This window comes from Cebus imitator, unplaced genomic scaffold (genome assembly GCF_001604975.1).
Source record: "Cebus imitator isolate Cc_AM_T3 unplaced genomic scaffold, Cebus_imitator-1.0 Scaffold36, whole genome shotgun sequence".
NCBI lineage: Eukaryota > Metazoa > Chordata > Mammalia > Primates > Cebidae > Cebus > Cebus imitator.
The window spans coordinates 175,468-188,760 of record NW_016107351.1 but is presented as its reverse complement, the minus strand read 5'-3'; the positions used below and the strand labels follow the sequence as shown (position 1 = coordinate 188,760).

The 13,293-nt window shown below is 62.7% G+C and overlaps 1 protein-coding gene across 2 annotated transcripts in view; it reads left to right on the top strand.

Moving 5' to 3' along the window:
- METRNL (meteorin like, glial cell differentiation regulator) overlaps window positions 1–9,378 on the top strand; it is a 15,720-nt gene extending 6,342 nt beyond the window's left edge. For both annotated transcript variants that reach the window (XM_017524698.2, XM_037737129.1), the window contains exons 2-4: window positions 61–446; window positions 7,768–7,827; window positions 8,807–9,378. In XM_017524698.2, the coding sequence (XP_017380187.1) occupies window positions 61–446; window positions 7,768–7,827; window positions 8,807–9,126 (766 nt within the window). In that variant the 3' untranslated portion in view covers window positions 9,127–9,378. The remainder of the gene's footprint in view (window positions 1–60; window positions 447–7,767; window positions 7,828–8,806) is intronic.
- Window positions 9,379–13,293: the final 3,915 nt, after the last annotated feature.

Here is a 13,293-nt window from a genome sequence, read left to right as displayed (position 1 = left end):
GGTGTGTGGTGGGGGCAGGAGCCTCAGCTCCGAGCCTGGCTGACGTGTCTCCCTCCGCAGCGGGCTGACGCACGAGGCACACAGGAAGGAGGTGGAGCAGGTGTATCTGCGCTGCGCAGCCGGCACCGTGGAGTGGATGTACCCGACGGGCGCGCTCATCGTGAACCTGCGGCCCAACACCTTCTCGCCCGCCCGGCACCTGACTGTGTGCATCAAGCCTTTCAGAGGCTCCTCGGGGGCCAATATTTATTTGGAAAAAACCGGAGAGCTGAGACTGCTTGTGCGGGACGGGGACGGCAGGCCCAGTGGGGTGCAGTGCTTCGGCCTGGAGCAGGGCGGCCTGTTTGTGGAGGCCACGCCGCAGCAGGACATCGGCCGAAGGACCACAGGCTTCCAGTACGAGCTGACCAGGAGGCACAGGGCGTCGGACCTTCACGAGCTGTCGGGTGAGTGGCCCACCCTGGGCAGGGCCGGGGGTTGGCCTGGGCTCCCCTGTCTCAGCGGCGGGCTGTGCCATTGTGGCAGGTGTCTCTGATTTCTCCTCTCCCCCTCGTCTGCTCAGCCTTGGTGGAAACACTTCTTGTTTCAGGTGTGGCGGGTTTGCCCAAAGGGCCCCACAGGCGGCTGGGGTTGGGGGTCACTGGCGCCAGCAGAGGGGCCCTCCTGGGGGTGTGACATGCTGTAGGGGGGTGTGGGAGGTTCAAATTAAACCGCCTGTGAAATGCAGCCTTTCCGACTAGAACCACCTGTGAAAAGACTGGCCCATCTGCGTGAGTGTTCTGGGTGGAACGGCCTTGGAAGAGCAGCCTGCCTCCTGGGAAGTGTGTCTGGGGACTGTGGTGGGGAGTGTGGAAGGAAGTGTAGTGGAAAGTGTGGGAGCATGGCGGGAAGCGTGGGGAGCGTGTCGGGGAGCGTGTCGGGGAGCGTGGCGGGGAGCGTGGCGGGGAGCGTGGCGAGCGTGGCGGGGAGCATGTCTGAGCGCATAGTGGGGAGTGTGTCTGTCGACCGTGGCGAGCATCCTCCCGTGGTGGCAGGGCCGGTGCTGGGGGACACGCCCTGTGCTTGTGGACGGTGTAGCTCCTTTGAAACGGGTGCTTTTCCCATTCAAATGGCCCTGGGAATTGGCTATTTCTGGTGTCAGCTGAAGACCTTGAAACGTCGATTTTTGGGTGGGAGCTGAGGCTGACTCAGCCTGGAGCGGTGCTGAGCTATGATGTCCAGAATGTGGGGCCAGCCCCGGTCCCAAAGGGGTCTCATGGGTAAAATAAGCCGACAGAATCCCTGTGTGGCAGGCAGGGAGTGGAGGTGTCATGGGGTATCTGTGGATGCCTGTGCCTGGGGGAGAGGTCCTTCGTGGAGGGCTTTGTTGGTCTCTAGAAAATTCTGTGGGCAGACCCCAGAAAGCATGAGGTCCTGTGAGGCACATGTGGGCCATGTGACCTCGTGGTATGTGTTGCCTCAGCCTTGGGCCCCTGGAGGTGGGATGGGGCAGCTCCCACCTCTTGCTCTGTGAGCAGGCCCAGGGTGCTGTCTTTTGGGGATGCCAGGGCCAGGTGCAGGCTCCACACTGCTGCTGGTGGGGTCTGAATGTGGGGCACGGGGCCCTTTGAGCACCATCAGCTCCATGGGCAGGGTGGTCACCGTCCAGGGCTGTGCAGGGTCTTGGGACTGTGTGAGCTGGGACTGTCTGGACCTCAGCTTGGGAGCTGTTCCGGGGGGCTGTCCCAGCGGTGGCTGACCAGGTAAACAGTCTTGTGGTCTGTTGTTGTCACGCATGGCCGGGGGTCACTGGCATGATGTGGGCAGAGGCTGGGGGGCTGCTTCGTATTCCATAGGATGCCCCAACCCAGAGATTGATCCGGCCCAAAATGTCAGCCGGGCCTGGGTGGAGACAGCTGGCTGAGGGGTGGGCGTGCCTGAGGTGAGAGGGAGCACCAGGGTTAGTGACTAAAAGATTCTCTGGGGAAAACCAGCCGTACGAGGATCTGAAACGTACAGACCCACATCCTGAGCAGAAGTCCACACTTTTGTGTCCTGTGTTCTTGATCCAGATCAGGTTTCCATCTCCTTCTGAAATCTCTCTCAAGTGAGTGTCGGACCCCCTGCCGCGGGAGTCCCCGAGTCCCGACCGGGTGCCCCGTGAGCTCTGACTGCCTCTGCAGGGCTGGACGCTGATGTCAACTCAGCTGTACTGTGGTTGGTGGCATGCTGGATGAAACTTTATTTCGATCACCAACAGTTAAGGTGGGCTGGAAACCTGGGGGAGGGGCACAAGCCTTGGTCTGGGGGCCCCAGAGAGAAACTCTCTAGACAATGAAAGCAAGTCTGGAGAAATCCAGGCACCAAGTTCAGTCTTCCTGAACAGAGGTAGAAGGTGCCAGGCCAGATATTAGGAACTTGTGAGCATTCTCTCTGCTGATTTAAAGTGTTAATTGGTCTTGAAGAGCTGGGCTGTGGTCACATGTTCTGTGGCTTGAGCTTTGTTCTGCTTCTGTGTGAGAGTCTTAAAGGGGCTGCAGTGCAATCACCATCCCGGCAGGTGCACCTGGACGGCCACATTTGCACAACCCACGTTTCTAGATTTCCAGTGGAAAATCAGTGGTTCTGGTTGTCAGCAGGGGTGACCCTATGGAGCCTGTGAGCTCACCTTTGGGAACAGAGACTGTCTTTCCTGCCTCTGGGGGTGGTGGCTGAGGCCTCCAGGCCCTGCTTAGGCTGGGGCGGTGGGTGGGTTGGGAGAGGTAGTGGGGGTTGGGGCTGAGCGGCCTTGGGTTCCCATGGGGTCACAGGGAGGCAGCAGCCCCTCGTGAGGAGTGACTTGAGCCACCAGGGGCCGGAGCAGGCGTCTGGCCATGGGTCCCTCCTCGCCCTCCATGTGCTCCTGGGTCTGTAGGGCTCTGCGCAGGACCGTGCCCAGCACACACCAGGCTGGCATGGGGTCCCAGAACTTTGCTGCGTCCTGTACGCAGGTGCTTGGGTTTCCCTGTTTATGCCCGGTGGCCCTCTGCCCTCTGCTTAAACTGAGCGGACACGATTTCCAGCGCCCTGTGGGTGGTGGGTTTCTCATCGGAGGAAGCAGACCTGCAGGGACCCTCAGAACTGGGGACAGAGGCCCAGACTCTCAGGTTCACTGGGGCCCCCGGAGCTGGGACCCAGGCCTGGCATCTCCACGGGAACGGGCACAGGTGTCTGACCCAGCTGGACCACAGGGGCAGGGCCCTCACGAGAGGTCTCCCTGGTCCTGATGGGGTTGAGGGACAGGAGGAATCCGGGAGGCGGATGCGTCTCCTCTCCCCAGGGTATTGGCCTTTCATCAGGGGATGGGGCCCCTAAGCCCTTAATGCCGCAGGAATGGATCCACAATGTGGAATGTCGGGGCCATCTGGCAGCAGGGACGCCATCCCCTGGGCACGGCTGGCTCCCCAGCACTCTCCCGCCCATTCCTGCACTCCCGGCAGCTGTGGCAGCCTGCGGAGGCCCTGCAGAGCCTGAGGTGTGCTGATACCTTGGGCCTGGCACGTGCCGCCTGCTGGGAGGTGGGCGAGCTCGCTGTGAATCAGAAGTTCCAGTTTGTGCTGACTTAGGGCAGAGACTCCACGGGCTGGAATCCTGGACAAGAGAGGGTGTGTGAGCCCATTCCCTGCCCAGCCAGCATGAAACCTGCTGCTCCGGCGGTTCTCCTGGGTGTGACTGGCACATTTGTGCTGCGTAATCGGCTTGAATACATGAGACGCACCCATAACCCAGAGCTGGCCAAAGCACGGGCAGGCTGCTCCTTCAGGAGTATGGACTGGGCCAGGTGGGGGGCAGGGGGGACCCAGCCCCAGGGCCTTGGGATTTGGCTACCTCTGGGCCGGACCTCCCAGCTCTGCACCAGCCTCAGGCGGCACAGATGCCTTTCTTGGATGTGAGGAAGCCCTGCCGGACGGGAGGGGCGGGGAGTGGACAGGTGCAGCTCCAGGCGGTGCCCAGATCTGTGTTCAGCAGACCTGGCTGAGGCTGAGTGGTGCCGCTGTCCCCATGCCAGTGCATCTGGGAAACAGGCCCCACCCAATGGGTTGGGGATGTGGGTGGGGGCCCCGTCTGGTTCTGGGGAGCACAGACCAGAGGCCGTCCAGGCGGGTCAGGATTCCAGTCTGTTCTTCGGCTTCTCCCAGGGCCTCCTGTCAGGTCCTCCTGGCTTGGCCACATCTGTGCTCGGGGCTTGGGGTGCAGGCCCCAGTGAGCAGGTGCCAGGCTGGGCAGCAGCGTTGCGGACACACACAGTGGCGGGGGGGATGCTGCCTTGATGCTGGTCACGGTGCTGCCTCAGACTCCAGGGCGCCTCAGGGGCCTCCATACCCCTTCCCTTTAAAGAGCTGCCCCTGGCTGAGCCTGTAGGCAGGTGATCAGCTCGGTGGGCGCAGAGCCCCTGGAGAGGTCCTTGACGGGTGGGAGGAATGGGTGGAAAAGTGGGGAAGATAATCCGCATGATTTCTGGAAGCAGAGAAGGAGGGGGCGGATTTTCCAAGGCGTCCCGTCGCTCATCTGTCTTTCACTTCCTGCCTCGGTGGCTTCTCTCCAGCCACTGTAATTTTCATTTTAACCACCTCCCCGCTTGTGGAGAGGAAGGGTGTGACCCTACCAGCTTCCTCACCAGGAAGAGGGAGGGAGAAACGGAGGAGCCAGGGGGAAGGGCAGGGGCCAGGGGCCAACACCCCCCGGGCGCCCCAGCAGTGGACTGCAGCCTGGAGCCCAGCCGCGCTGCGCTGGTGATGGTGGCGGCCCTGGGAGGAGCCTCGGGAGCTCGCCCTGGGTCCCGGTCTCCACCCACCTGCGGCTCACTGTTCCTGGCGCCTCAGAAGCGCTGTGTCCCCCGTCACCAGCTGCGTGGGAGTCCCAGCTGTCGTGGTCACAGAGGTTTACCACCAGAACTGCCTGAGTCCTGCTGGCTGTCCTTGCCTGGGCCGTCCTGCCGGACGGGCCGGTGTCTGTCACCCTCGGAACCAGCCGGTCCTGCTTTGCTCACGGCACTGGCTCTCCACCCACACCTGCTGTCCAACCCAAGTCCCCACAGCAGCCCCCCAGCCCTGCCCTGCTGGTCCTTCCCACCCAGTGATGTCCCCGAGACGTCCACACCCCAGCTCTCCCCTCCAGGAGGATGGACCAGGACTCCAACCCTTTGCCGGCCCCCCCACTCCCTGGAAACTAGATACCAGTGTCCATGACCAGCAGCTTCCGCCGCCGTCACAAGCCTGGCTCCGTTAATAATTGTCTCCAGATCGTCCTCTGTGCTGTTGTGAAGGCGACTCCACTTTGTAAAGCTCAGGATCAGAACAAGGAGGTCTCCGGGGTGCTCTTTATTAGCTCAGCTGTCGATGGGAGGTCTCCGGAGGCTTCCAGCAGGCCAGGCTGTAGGCACTGACCCCCCTGGGCCCCACACCCCTGCCGTTGGCCGGGTGAGCCAGGGCGGGGTACCCAGGGCGCGTGAGGAGAGCGTCTCCATCCTCCCCCGCGCTGTCCGCTGAGGTCGCTGGGCTGTGACTCACAGAGGGTGAGGCGCCAGGGCTTGGATATGCTCGCACGCCCAGGCCCGTGGCTGGGCTGTGGGCTGCGCTGCCCCAGGGTGGGGGCCCACGCAATGACCGCATTTGCTGACCGGGAGGACGGGCTTTGGGCACCTCCCACCTCCTGCCCTCCAAGGCCCCTGGCCCTGGCCCAGCCCCAGCTGTCATGGCTGCCCAGGCAGAGGGTGCTGCTCAGTGCGGGGACCCTCAGGTGGGCTGTGGTCACCGTTCTTGTCACTGACCGACCGCCACCCATGTGAGGGGTGCTGGGCTGGGACCTCTGGCCCTGTGGGGCTGGGCAGCTGCGGGCCCGGGGGGCAGTCTCACCTGTGGGGTTAAAAGTGCTGCCTGAAATGGGAGCCCCTTGGGCTGCGTGGGCTCTGTGTGTCTCTCCCGGGCTCGGGTGGGGGCCTGTGCTGCTGGCCTCCATCTGGCCCCCACCTGCGTCAGGCAGGATGGGGGTCCACATAGGTGAACTAAGTGTCCAGGGTGGGCACGCCCCAGGGCCCCCATAGGAGAGTGCCTAGACCACTGGGCTGCTTCCAGGCCAGGGGTCAGGAGACCCCAGTGCAGGGGCTGCAGCGTGGGTCTGCACAAACCAGCAGGAAGGGGATTTGACCGGAGCTCCCGCTCTGCAGGGCTGCCGGGGGGCGAGGCTGGATCGGCTGGCCTCTAGGTGCCCGGCAGGTTGTGCTGGCTCCACAGCTTCTTTTTCTTGATAACTTGTTGGAAAGAAAGGCAGGAGGTGGGTGGGCCGGTGAGTCACGCTGGGAGGTGCCCTCACCCTGCCTGCCCTCACCATGCTGGCCTCATCCTGAAGGGTTAGGACCCCAGACATTCACCTCCACTCCCTGGAAACTAGATACCAGTGTCTGTGACCAGGGGTCAACATAGACCCGTGCTTGCCCAGGGCGCCGCAGACTCCAAGGTCTCATGGACCCCTGTGCAGGCCCTGAGGGTCCACGCAAGTTCCTGACCCCAGAAGCCCTCTCTGAGCAGCTGTCTGCACCTTGCCAAGGTGCCAGATATGCCTGCTGCTCTGAACCCCAGGGCCCCCAGGTGCCAGCAGCCAGCTCGGGCCTGCACTCATCAGCCAGGTGACAGCTCAGCCCAGCTTAGCCCAGCAGGAGCAGCCCGGCCAGGGCGCAGACATGAGCTTCCTCCAGGGCCCGCGAACCCCCAGGCAAGGTGATCCCAGCTCTTGGCCAGGGACCTTCCAGAGCCTTCAGAATGTGAAATGGCGCAGGGGAAACAGGTGTCATTGAGATTTCACATCTCAGAGTTTCTACTGAGTGAGGAGACTTGGGGCCAAAACCTGGAGGCTAAGAACAGGTGGGGTGAGGCCCTGAAACCTGCAATAAGAGTGAATAATAAAACCGTGTTTCCCGAGTCCGCCCTGAGTGTAGGGACGCGTGGCGTGCAGAGGCTTCTGTTTCACGGGGCTCACCCGTCTAAGAAACTGGGGCGAAGGGCAGGGCGAGGGCTGGGCCGGGAGGAGGCTGAAAGCCGGTTTGGCCGGTGCACGAGCCTCACTCCACGCTTTCTGCGTTCTCTGGGGGAGGCCAGGCCCCAGGGTTCAGGGCATCAGAAGGGGGTTCTGCCTGCTCAGGGATTCCCTTCCTGGAATCTCCGCCTTTCTGACCCTTCCAGCTGCTTGGAGGGCCGTTGCGGTCCAGGGAAGTGGGCAGCACAGCTGTGGGGGTGCCTGCCTTTTGAGGGAGCTGGGAAGTCGGGGTGGTCCCGGTATCACGGGGTGTAGATGTGGAGGTGGGGCGGGGGCACGGTTTCGGGTCAGCCCCAGGTGGGCTTTGCGTTTGAAACAGGCATGGGAGTGATTTTTGAGTGAGTCCGGCTCAGCCACACTGAGGATGTAAGCGGGCAAAGAGCATGAAGACCCCCCAATCAAGGCCCTGGGATGGGCCATGGCTGGCTGAGGGTCTGCTCTCCGGTCCGTGCCATCGTGGCCGCGGTGCAGGTGCCTTTGGTCTAGATGGAGCTGAGGGGTCCCCGGGGTGAGATCCCGGTGCGACCGAGGGCTGTGCTTCTGTCTCTTGCCCTGCCGCCCCCCATGTGCCGCCCACTCACCCTGGCCACAAAGGTGCCTCAACATGGACACCTGCCCCGGCTGGGCTTTGCTGAGTGTGAGATCAAGTGACGTGGCTGGCGGCAGCCCAAGCCTGCCCCGTGTAGGCCGCTTGCTGACTCTGCGTTTCTTCCGCAGCCCCCTGCCGCCCCTGCAGTGACACTGAGGTGCTCCTGGCCGTGTGCACCAGCGACTTTGGTGAGTGTCTGCCTTGGCGGCTCTGTCTCCCGGGCGCCCCCGCTTTGGGGTCTAGCGCTTTGCCGACCCCCGGAAGGGGACGCTCTGCAGAGGCCCAGGGCTAGGCCCTCCTCTGGCCCTGGGGACTGGACTCACTTGGAGGGAGCTAGGGGCGGTTTTAGGTGCCCGGCAAGCGTTTCCCGGTGTGTAATGTGATCATTGCTCCTCTCGGGGATGCTGGAAGTCCACTGTTTCCCAGCAGCTCTGCTTTCGGAAGTGCTTTGTAAACAGCATTTTATCAGCGGCCCAGAGCACCCTTGGACACTGCCCGCCCCCACCCGAGTCCATGCTTTCCACGCCCAAGGCCCCGGTGGCCCTGCCGCTCTGCAGGGGGAGTGTGGTGGGTCCCAGGGCTGCAACCCCTTTGCCTGTGGCGTTGGCACAGACGCTCTCCCGAGGGAAGCCACGTCCTGCAGGGCTGAGGCTCAGCATCCCACCGCCAAGCTCACAGACAGGCCCCTTCTCATGGCTTTCCTGGGCCCTGGGCGGGGTCTCCAAGCGCAGCCCTGAGGCTGTCCCCATGCCCACCCTCCCTCTGTCTCCTCACGTCACTCTCTCCTCTGAGCTGGAGTGGGCCTGTCTGAGGAGGGTGCAGGACTGCAGGGGCACCCTGTGTATCAGCTGTTCTGACTTGGAAAACACGGCTTTTAGGTTCTGTTTTCCCACTTATGCGTCTGGCCCTTGGTAGAGAGAGCACCTGTTCGCTAACGGAGTCTAAATGGCTGGGACGAGCCCTGGTGGCTTCCTGCTGTTAAATTGTGCTTTTCAGCAGGAGTTTCGAGCTAGATGGCAGAGTCTGCGGTCAGCCCCCGTTCCAACGCCTGTCGAGGGGGCACTGAGGGGGATGAGGGGGCGTGTGAGGCAGATGGGGAGTATGTGGTGGCCTGCGTGCTTCCCCTGGCTCACCCCCCACCCTGTCTCCACCTCCTTCCCTGCACAGCCGTTCGAGGCTCCATCCAGGAAGTCACCCATGAGCCGGAGTGGCAGGACTCGGTCATCCACCTGCGCGTGAGCAGACTCTACCGGCAGAAAAGCAGGGTCTTTGAGTCGGTGCCCGAGGGTGACGGCCACTGGCAGGGACGCGTCCGGACGCTGTTGGAGTGTGGCGTGCGGCCGGGGCACGGTGACTTCCTCTTCACTGGCCACATGCACTTTGGGGAGGCGCGGCTGGGCTGTGCCCCGCGCTTCAAGGACTTCCGGAGGATGTACAGGGACGCCCGGGAGAGGGGGCTGAACCCTTGTGAGGTTGTCATGGACTGACCTGGGGTCCTTGGGGCACTGCCTCCCTCTCATGAGCCACAGGCTGCGGTGGGTGCTGGAGTCCTGGTGGGGGCCAGGCGTCCGGGGCCCAGACCTGACCCTGGCACCCAAGCTGGAGGTTCTCGCCACACTCAGCCCCGTGAGCTCCCAGCCATGGACGCCCTGGCCGATTGGAAATGCTGTAAAATGCAAACTAAGTTATTATATTGTTTTTTGTAAAAAAGAAATGTGCATAGGAAACAGTCCTGTGTCGTGAAATGCCTGGGGACCCCATTCGATACCGTTCCTTAAAGACACTCTGGGTCACTGCACGTGGCTGGGAGCTGGGTGAAGGGCTGGCTGCTGGCGCCGCGGGCGGGGAAGAGCCTCAGTACCATTCAGAGCTGTTATTCTCATGACAGAAGTTTGGAGCCAAATACCTAGGTTTTTAGTTTTATTTTTGAAGAATGAGCATGGCCAGCTGGGGCCCTTTCCGCGCTGCTGCCTGTTTCGTTCTGGAGAATAAAGACCAGGGTCCGACGACCCATGAGCCAGCCTGCCTTTCACTGGGTCAGGTGCCCACGGCCTGGACTGGGGCCTCACTAGACACAGCCTGGGGCTCCTGCCGGCTCCTCCCAGCTCCCCCTGGCCACCGTCCCTCAGCACCTGCCCCTGTTGTCTCCATGAACTCAGGTCCTTCCCTGTGGCTCCAGCCTCCCCAAAGCTCAGGAGCCCACAGAATGTCTCTGGATGCCCAGGAGCTGGTCTGAACCCAGGCTGGTGACCCTGTGTCCCCAAAGGATGCGGCTACCGGAACAAATCACCACCCACTGTGGGGCTGAAACAGCCTCATGCTCTGAGTCCCTGAGGCCGCAGTCCACAGTCAGTGTGGACAGAGCCTTCATCTTCTCAGCCTCCGGGGGATCCACGCCTCCTTGATGGTAACCCCATTGCTCCAGTTCTGCCTCCGTGGCCACGCGGCTTCTCCCTGTGTCTGCATCCAGATCTTTCTCTAACTAGGACATTGGTCACTAGATTGGGGCCCACCCCAGTCCTGAATACATCCACAAAGACCCCATTTCCAAATAAGCTCACACTCAGTGGTTCCTGGTAGACGTGAAATTTGGGGGGACGCCATGCCCTAGCACAGAGTGTGCCTGGGAGCGCCAGTTAACCAGACCCAAGCCTGCATTCCCATTTATCATGTGAATCGGGTGGTTGCACCTGTGCAGCTGCTGAGAGCAGAGGGGACCTGGGAGAGGCTGGTGTGGTCAGTGGGTACCATGCTGGCCTCACCAAATGCTCAGGGACCCCGGGTGAGGACCGCGCACCGTCTCAGGGACCCCGGGCGAGGACCGCGCACCGTCTCAGGGACCCTGGGCGAGGACCGCGCACCGTCTCAGGGACCCTGGGTGAGGACTGCGCACTGTCTCAGGTGAGCAGCAGCTCAGATCTGAGGCAGCACAGGTCTACAGGCTCCCACAATTACTACAAGAAGCAGGTGCTTGTGGGCGAGGACCTGAAGCAGCGGGGCTGGGGCTAGGCCAGGTCCCACTGTGACTGGTGCCCAGCACATCTTTGCCAGCAGGACGTCACAGCACGGGTGCCCAGCCCACAGCAGGGAGGAACAGAACTTGCCTCTGGAACCCGGGTTTTCTGGGGTGGCTCCAGGGAGTGTGGACAGCCAGGAGGAGGCTGCAGAACAAGAAGGTGGGGTTCAGGCTGGCAGCCTCTCCTCAGTTGCAGGGATCCTGGGTTTGGCCAGAACCTGGTATCAAGTGGAGTAGAGGTCACGCTTCGTGGGAGGCTTCTGTTTTTAGAAGTGCCTGTGGACTGGGGACCTTTGGTCCAGAGTCTAGGAGACGGCACGGCTTGCCAGGCAGGAAGTCTCTCCGGAGTGGGGGCTGGGGCTGAGGTGGGAGTGGTCCTGGAGGCTGCTGTGAGAGGCCGCTTGAGGCCGTCAGGTCCTGTCAGGAGCCTCCTCTCTGTGGACTGGGAGCTTAGTACCACCAGGGAGTCTCCCCAGCGGCCTGGGCTGCTTGTGGGGGGCAGCTGGAAGGTCCCCATTTCCCAGCACCTGCAGCGCCCGGCCTCCCTCTGACGTGTGCCAGAGCCTCTCAGATGTCAGGCCACGACACACTCAGGGGCTCCCCTTCCCCACCCTCCCTCAGCCCAGCTCTGTGTCCTGCTCCTCCAATGCTGCCTGTGGTCAAACCCCGAGGCCTTCAGAGGCCTCAACACCTTTCTTCTCACCTCGTCTTCAGACGGTGCCGGGCGCCCCAGCCTGATGGGTTTGCTGTGTCTGGTGGTCACAGCGCCCCTTGGTCTGTAGGCAGAGGGGCAGCCTCACCTCTCCTCCACTCCCCTGCCAGGCGGGGCCCCACATCAGAGCTGGGGATGCCGGGACTCACGAGGGTGCTGGACCCAGCCTTGTCCTGCCACCCATGGGATGCCCCGAGGGGCTAAGGCCCCGTAGTCCCTGGAGGCTTAGGGGCGTCCACCTCTCTTCCATCCCCCACCAAGGCCAAGGCTGTGGGCACAGGACCCCTTGGGGTCCAATGACTGCCTGCCATGCTCCTTGGGATGCTGGGGAGCTCCAAGAGCCATGAGCTCATGGCGGGGCACGCCATACCCTGCTGCCCCAGGCAGGATGCCCCAATGGCCCTGGGGCCTCGTCCCTTTGCCGGGTCAGGACAGGGCCATGAGGGTCAGGGCAGGGCCTCGAGGTCCAGGGTGGGGCCTCGAGGTCCAGGGCAGGGCTGTGAGGTCTGGCTGCCTGCTCAGCTCTGGGACCTGCCCTCCTCAGGTGCCCACGGCCATGATCAGGCACAGGGCTGATCTACAGGTCCTCTGAGGAAAACGCGAGGGTACAGGTTGAGAGTGTGGGGGCTGGGTGTGCAGAACTCACTTCTAACTTTGAGGGTAGAGGTGGGCTTCATGGGGGAGGTGGGCTTTGAGCCAGACCTGGAACTCCACATCTGGAAGTGGCTTCCAGCTCTCCCTGAGCTCTCTCCTCTGCAGGACATCCCAGCCTGCAGATCTGCGGCCCCAGCTCCTTCCTGGGGAATCATGACCCTGCCTGGCACCCCAGGGTGAATGCTGTACCCAGCCCTGAGGGTTCACATCTGCTGGGGGCAGATCTGACCTGGGCAGCCAAGGTGGGCAGGAGGGAGTCCAGTGTGGCAGGTGCAGGGTGGCCGTGGGAGACGCTGCCCTGGCTGGGGCCTGGATTCTCTGGGTCAACACCAGTGCAGGGCGTCCTGGCTCTCCGGACTTTGCCACTGGAGAGGTTGGGGAGCTCCACACGAAGGCAAGGAGGCCGGCGCTCAGGGTGCAGTTCGTCCCAAGAGCAACCGGAAAAGCCGTCGGAGCGCAGTGCGGCTTGCACTGTTCTCGCCGAAGGCCTGGTCCTGCCCAGTCCAGCAACTGGGCCACCCTCCAGCGTGGCCCCCAGCGGCCCCCATGTGCTCCAAGAGCAGTGAGACTTGCTCAAGACAAGTCAGAGGCTTCAGAGCTCTTGGGGTGGTGGCTTCTCCCCCTTAACCTGGTGTCTGTCAGGCCCCCCATAAGGGAAGGGGGGCTGGCAAGGCTCCCCCTTGCTCCCAAAGTGAGAATCAGCCCCCCTTTTTCCGGCCCCCACTTGCCCCCTCCACCTGCCCTTTTCCCTGTGGGAAGCCCCGGAGTTTTTCCAAGAACTCTCCGGGTCGGGGACAGCCTGTGCCAGGCAGGGTGGAAAGAGGGCTCCTGCTTGTTGAATGCCCAGATGCCTCCACCTTTCACCCTGGGGTCCCTTCAGCTGATGGCTGTGAGAGAGAAGCTGAGAGCCACCAGAGCCCACAGGTCCACGCTCGTCCCCGATCCGCAAACGCTGGCCCGTGGGAGCTGTGACTCGGTTTCCACCCTGGTCCCTGATCTGCAAACGCTGGCCTGTGGGAGCTGTGACTCGGTTTCCACCCTGGTCCCCGATCTGCACACACTGGCCCGTGGGAGCTGTGACTCGGTTTCTACCCTGGTCGCTGATCTGCACACGCTGGCCCGTGGGTGCTGTGACTCGGTTTCCACCCTGGTCCCCGATCCGCAAATGCTGGACTGTGGGAGCTGTGAGTCAGTTTCCACCCTGGTCCCCGATCTGCAAATGCTGGCCCGTGGGAGCTGTGACTCGGTTTCCACCCTGGTCCCTGATCTGCA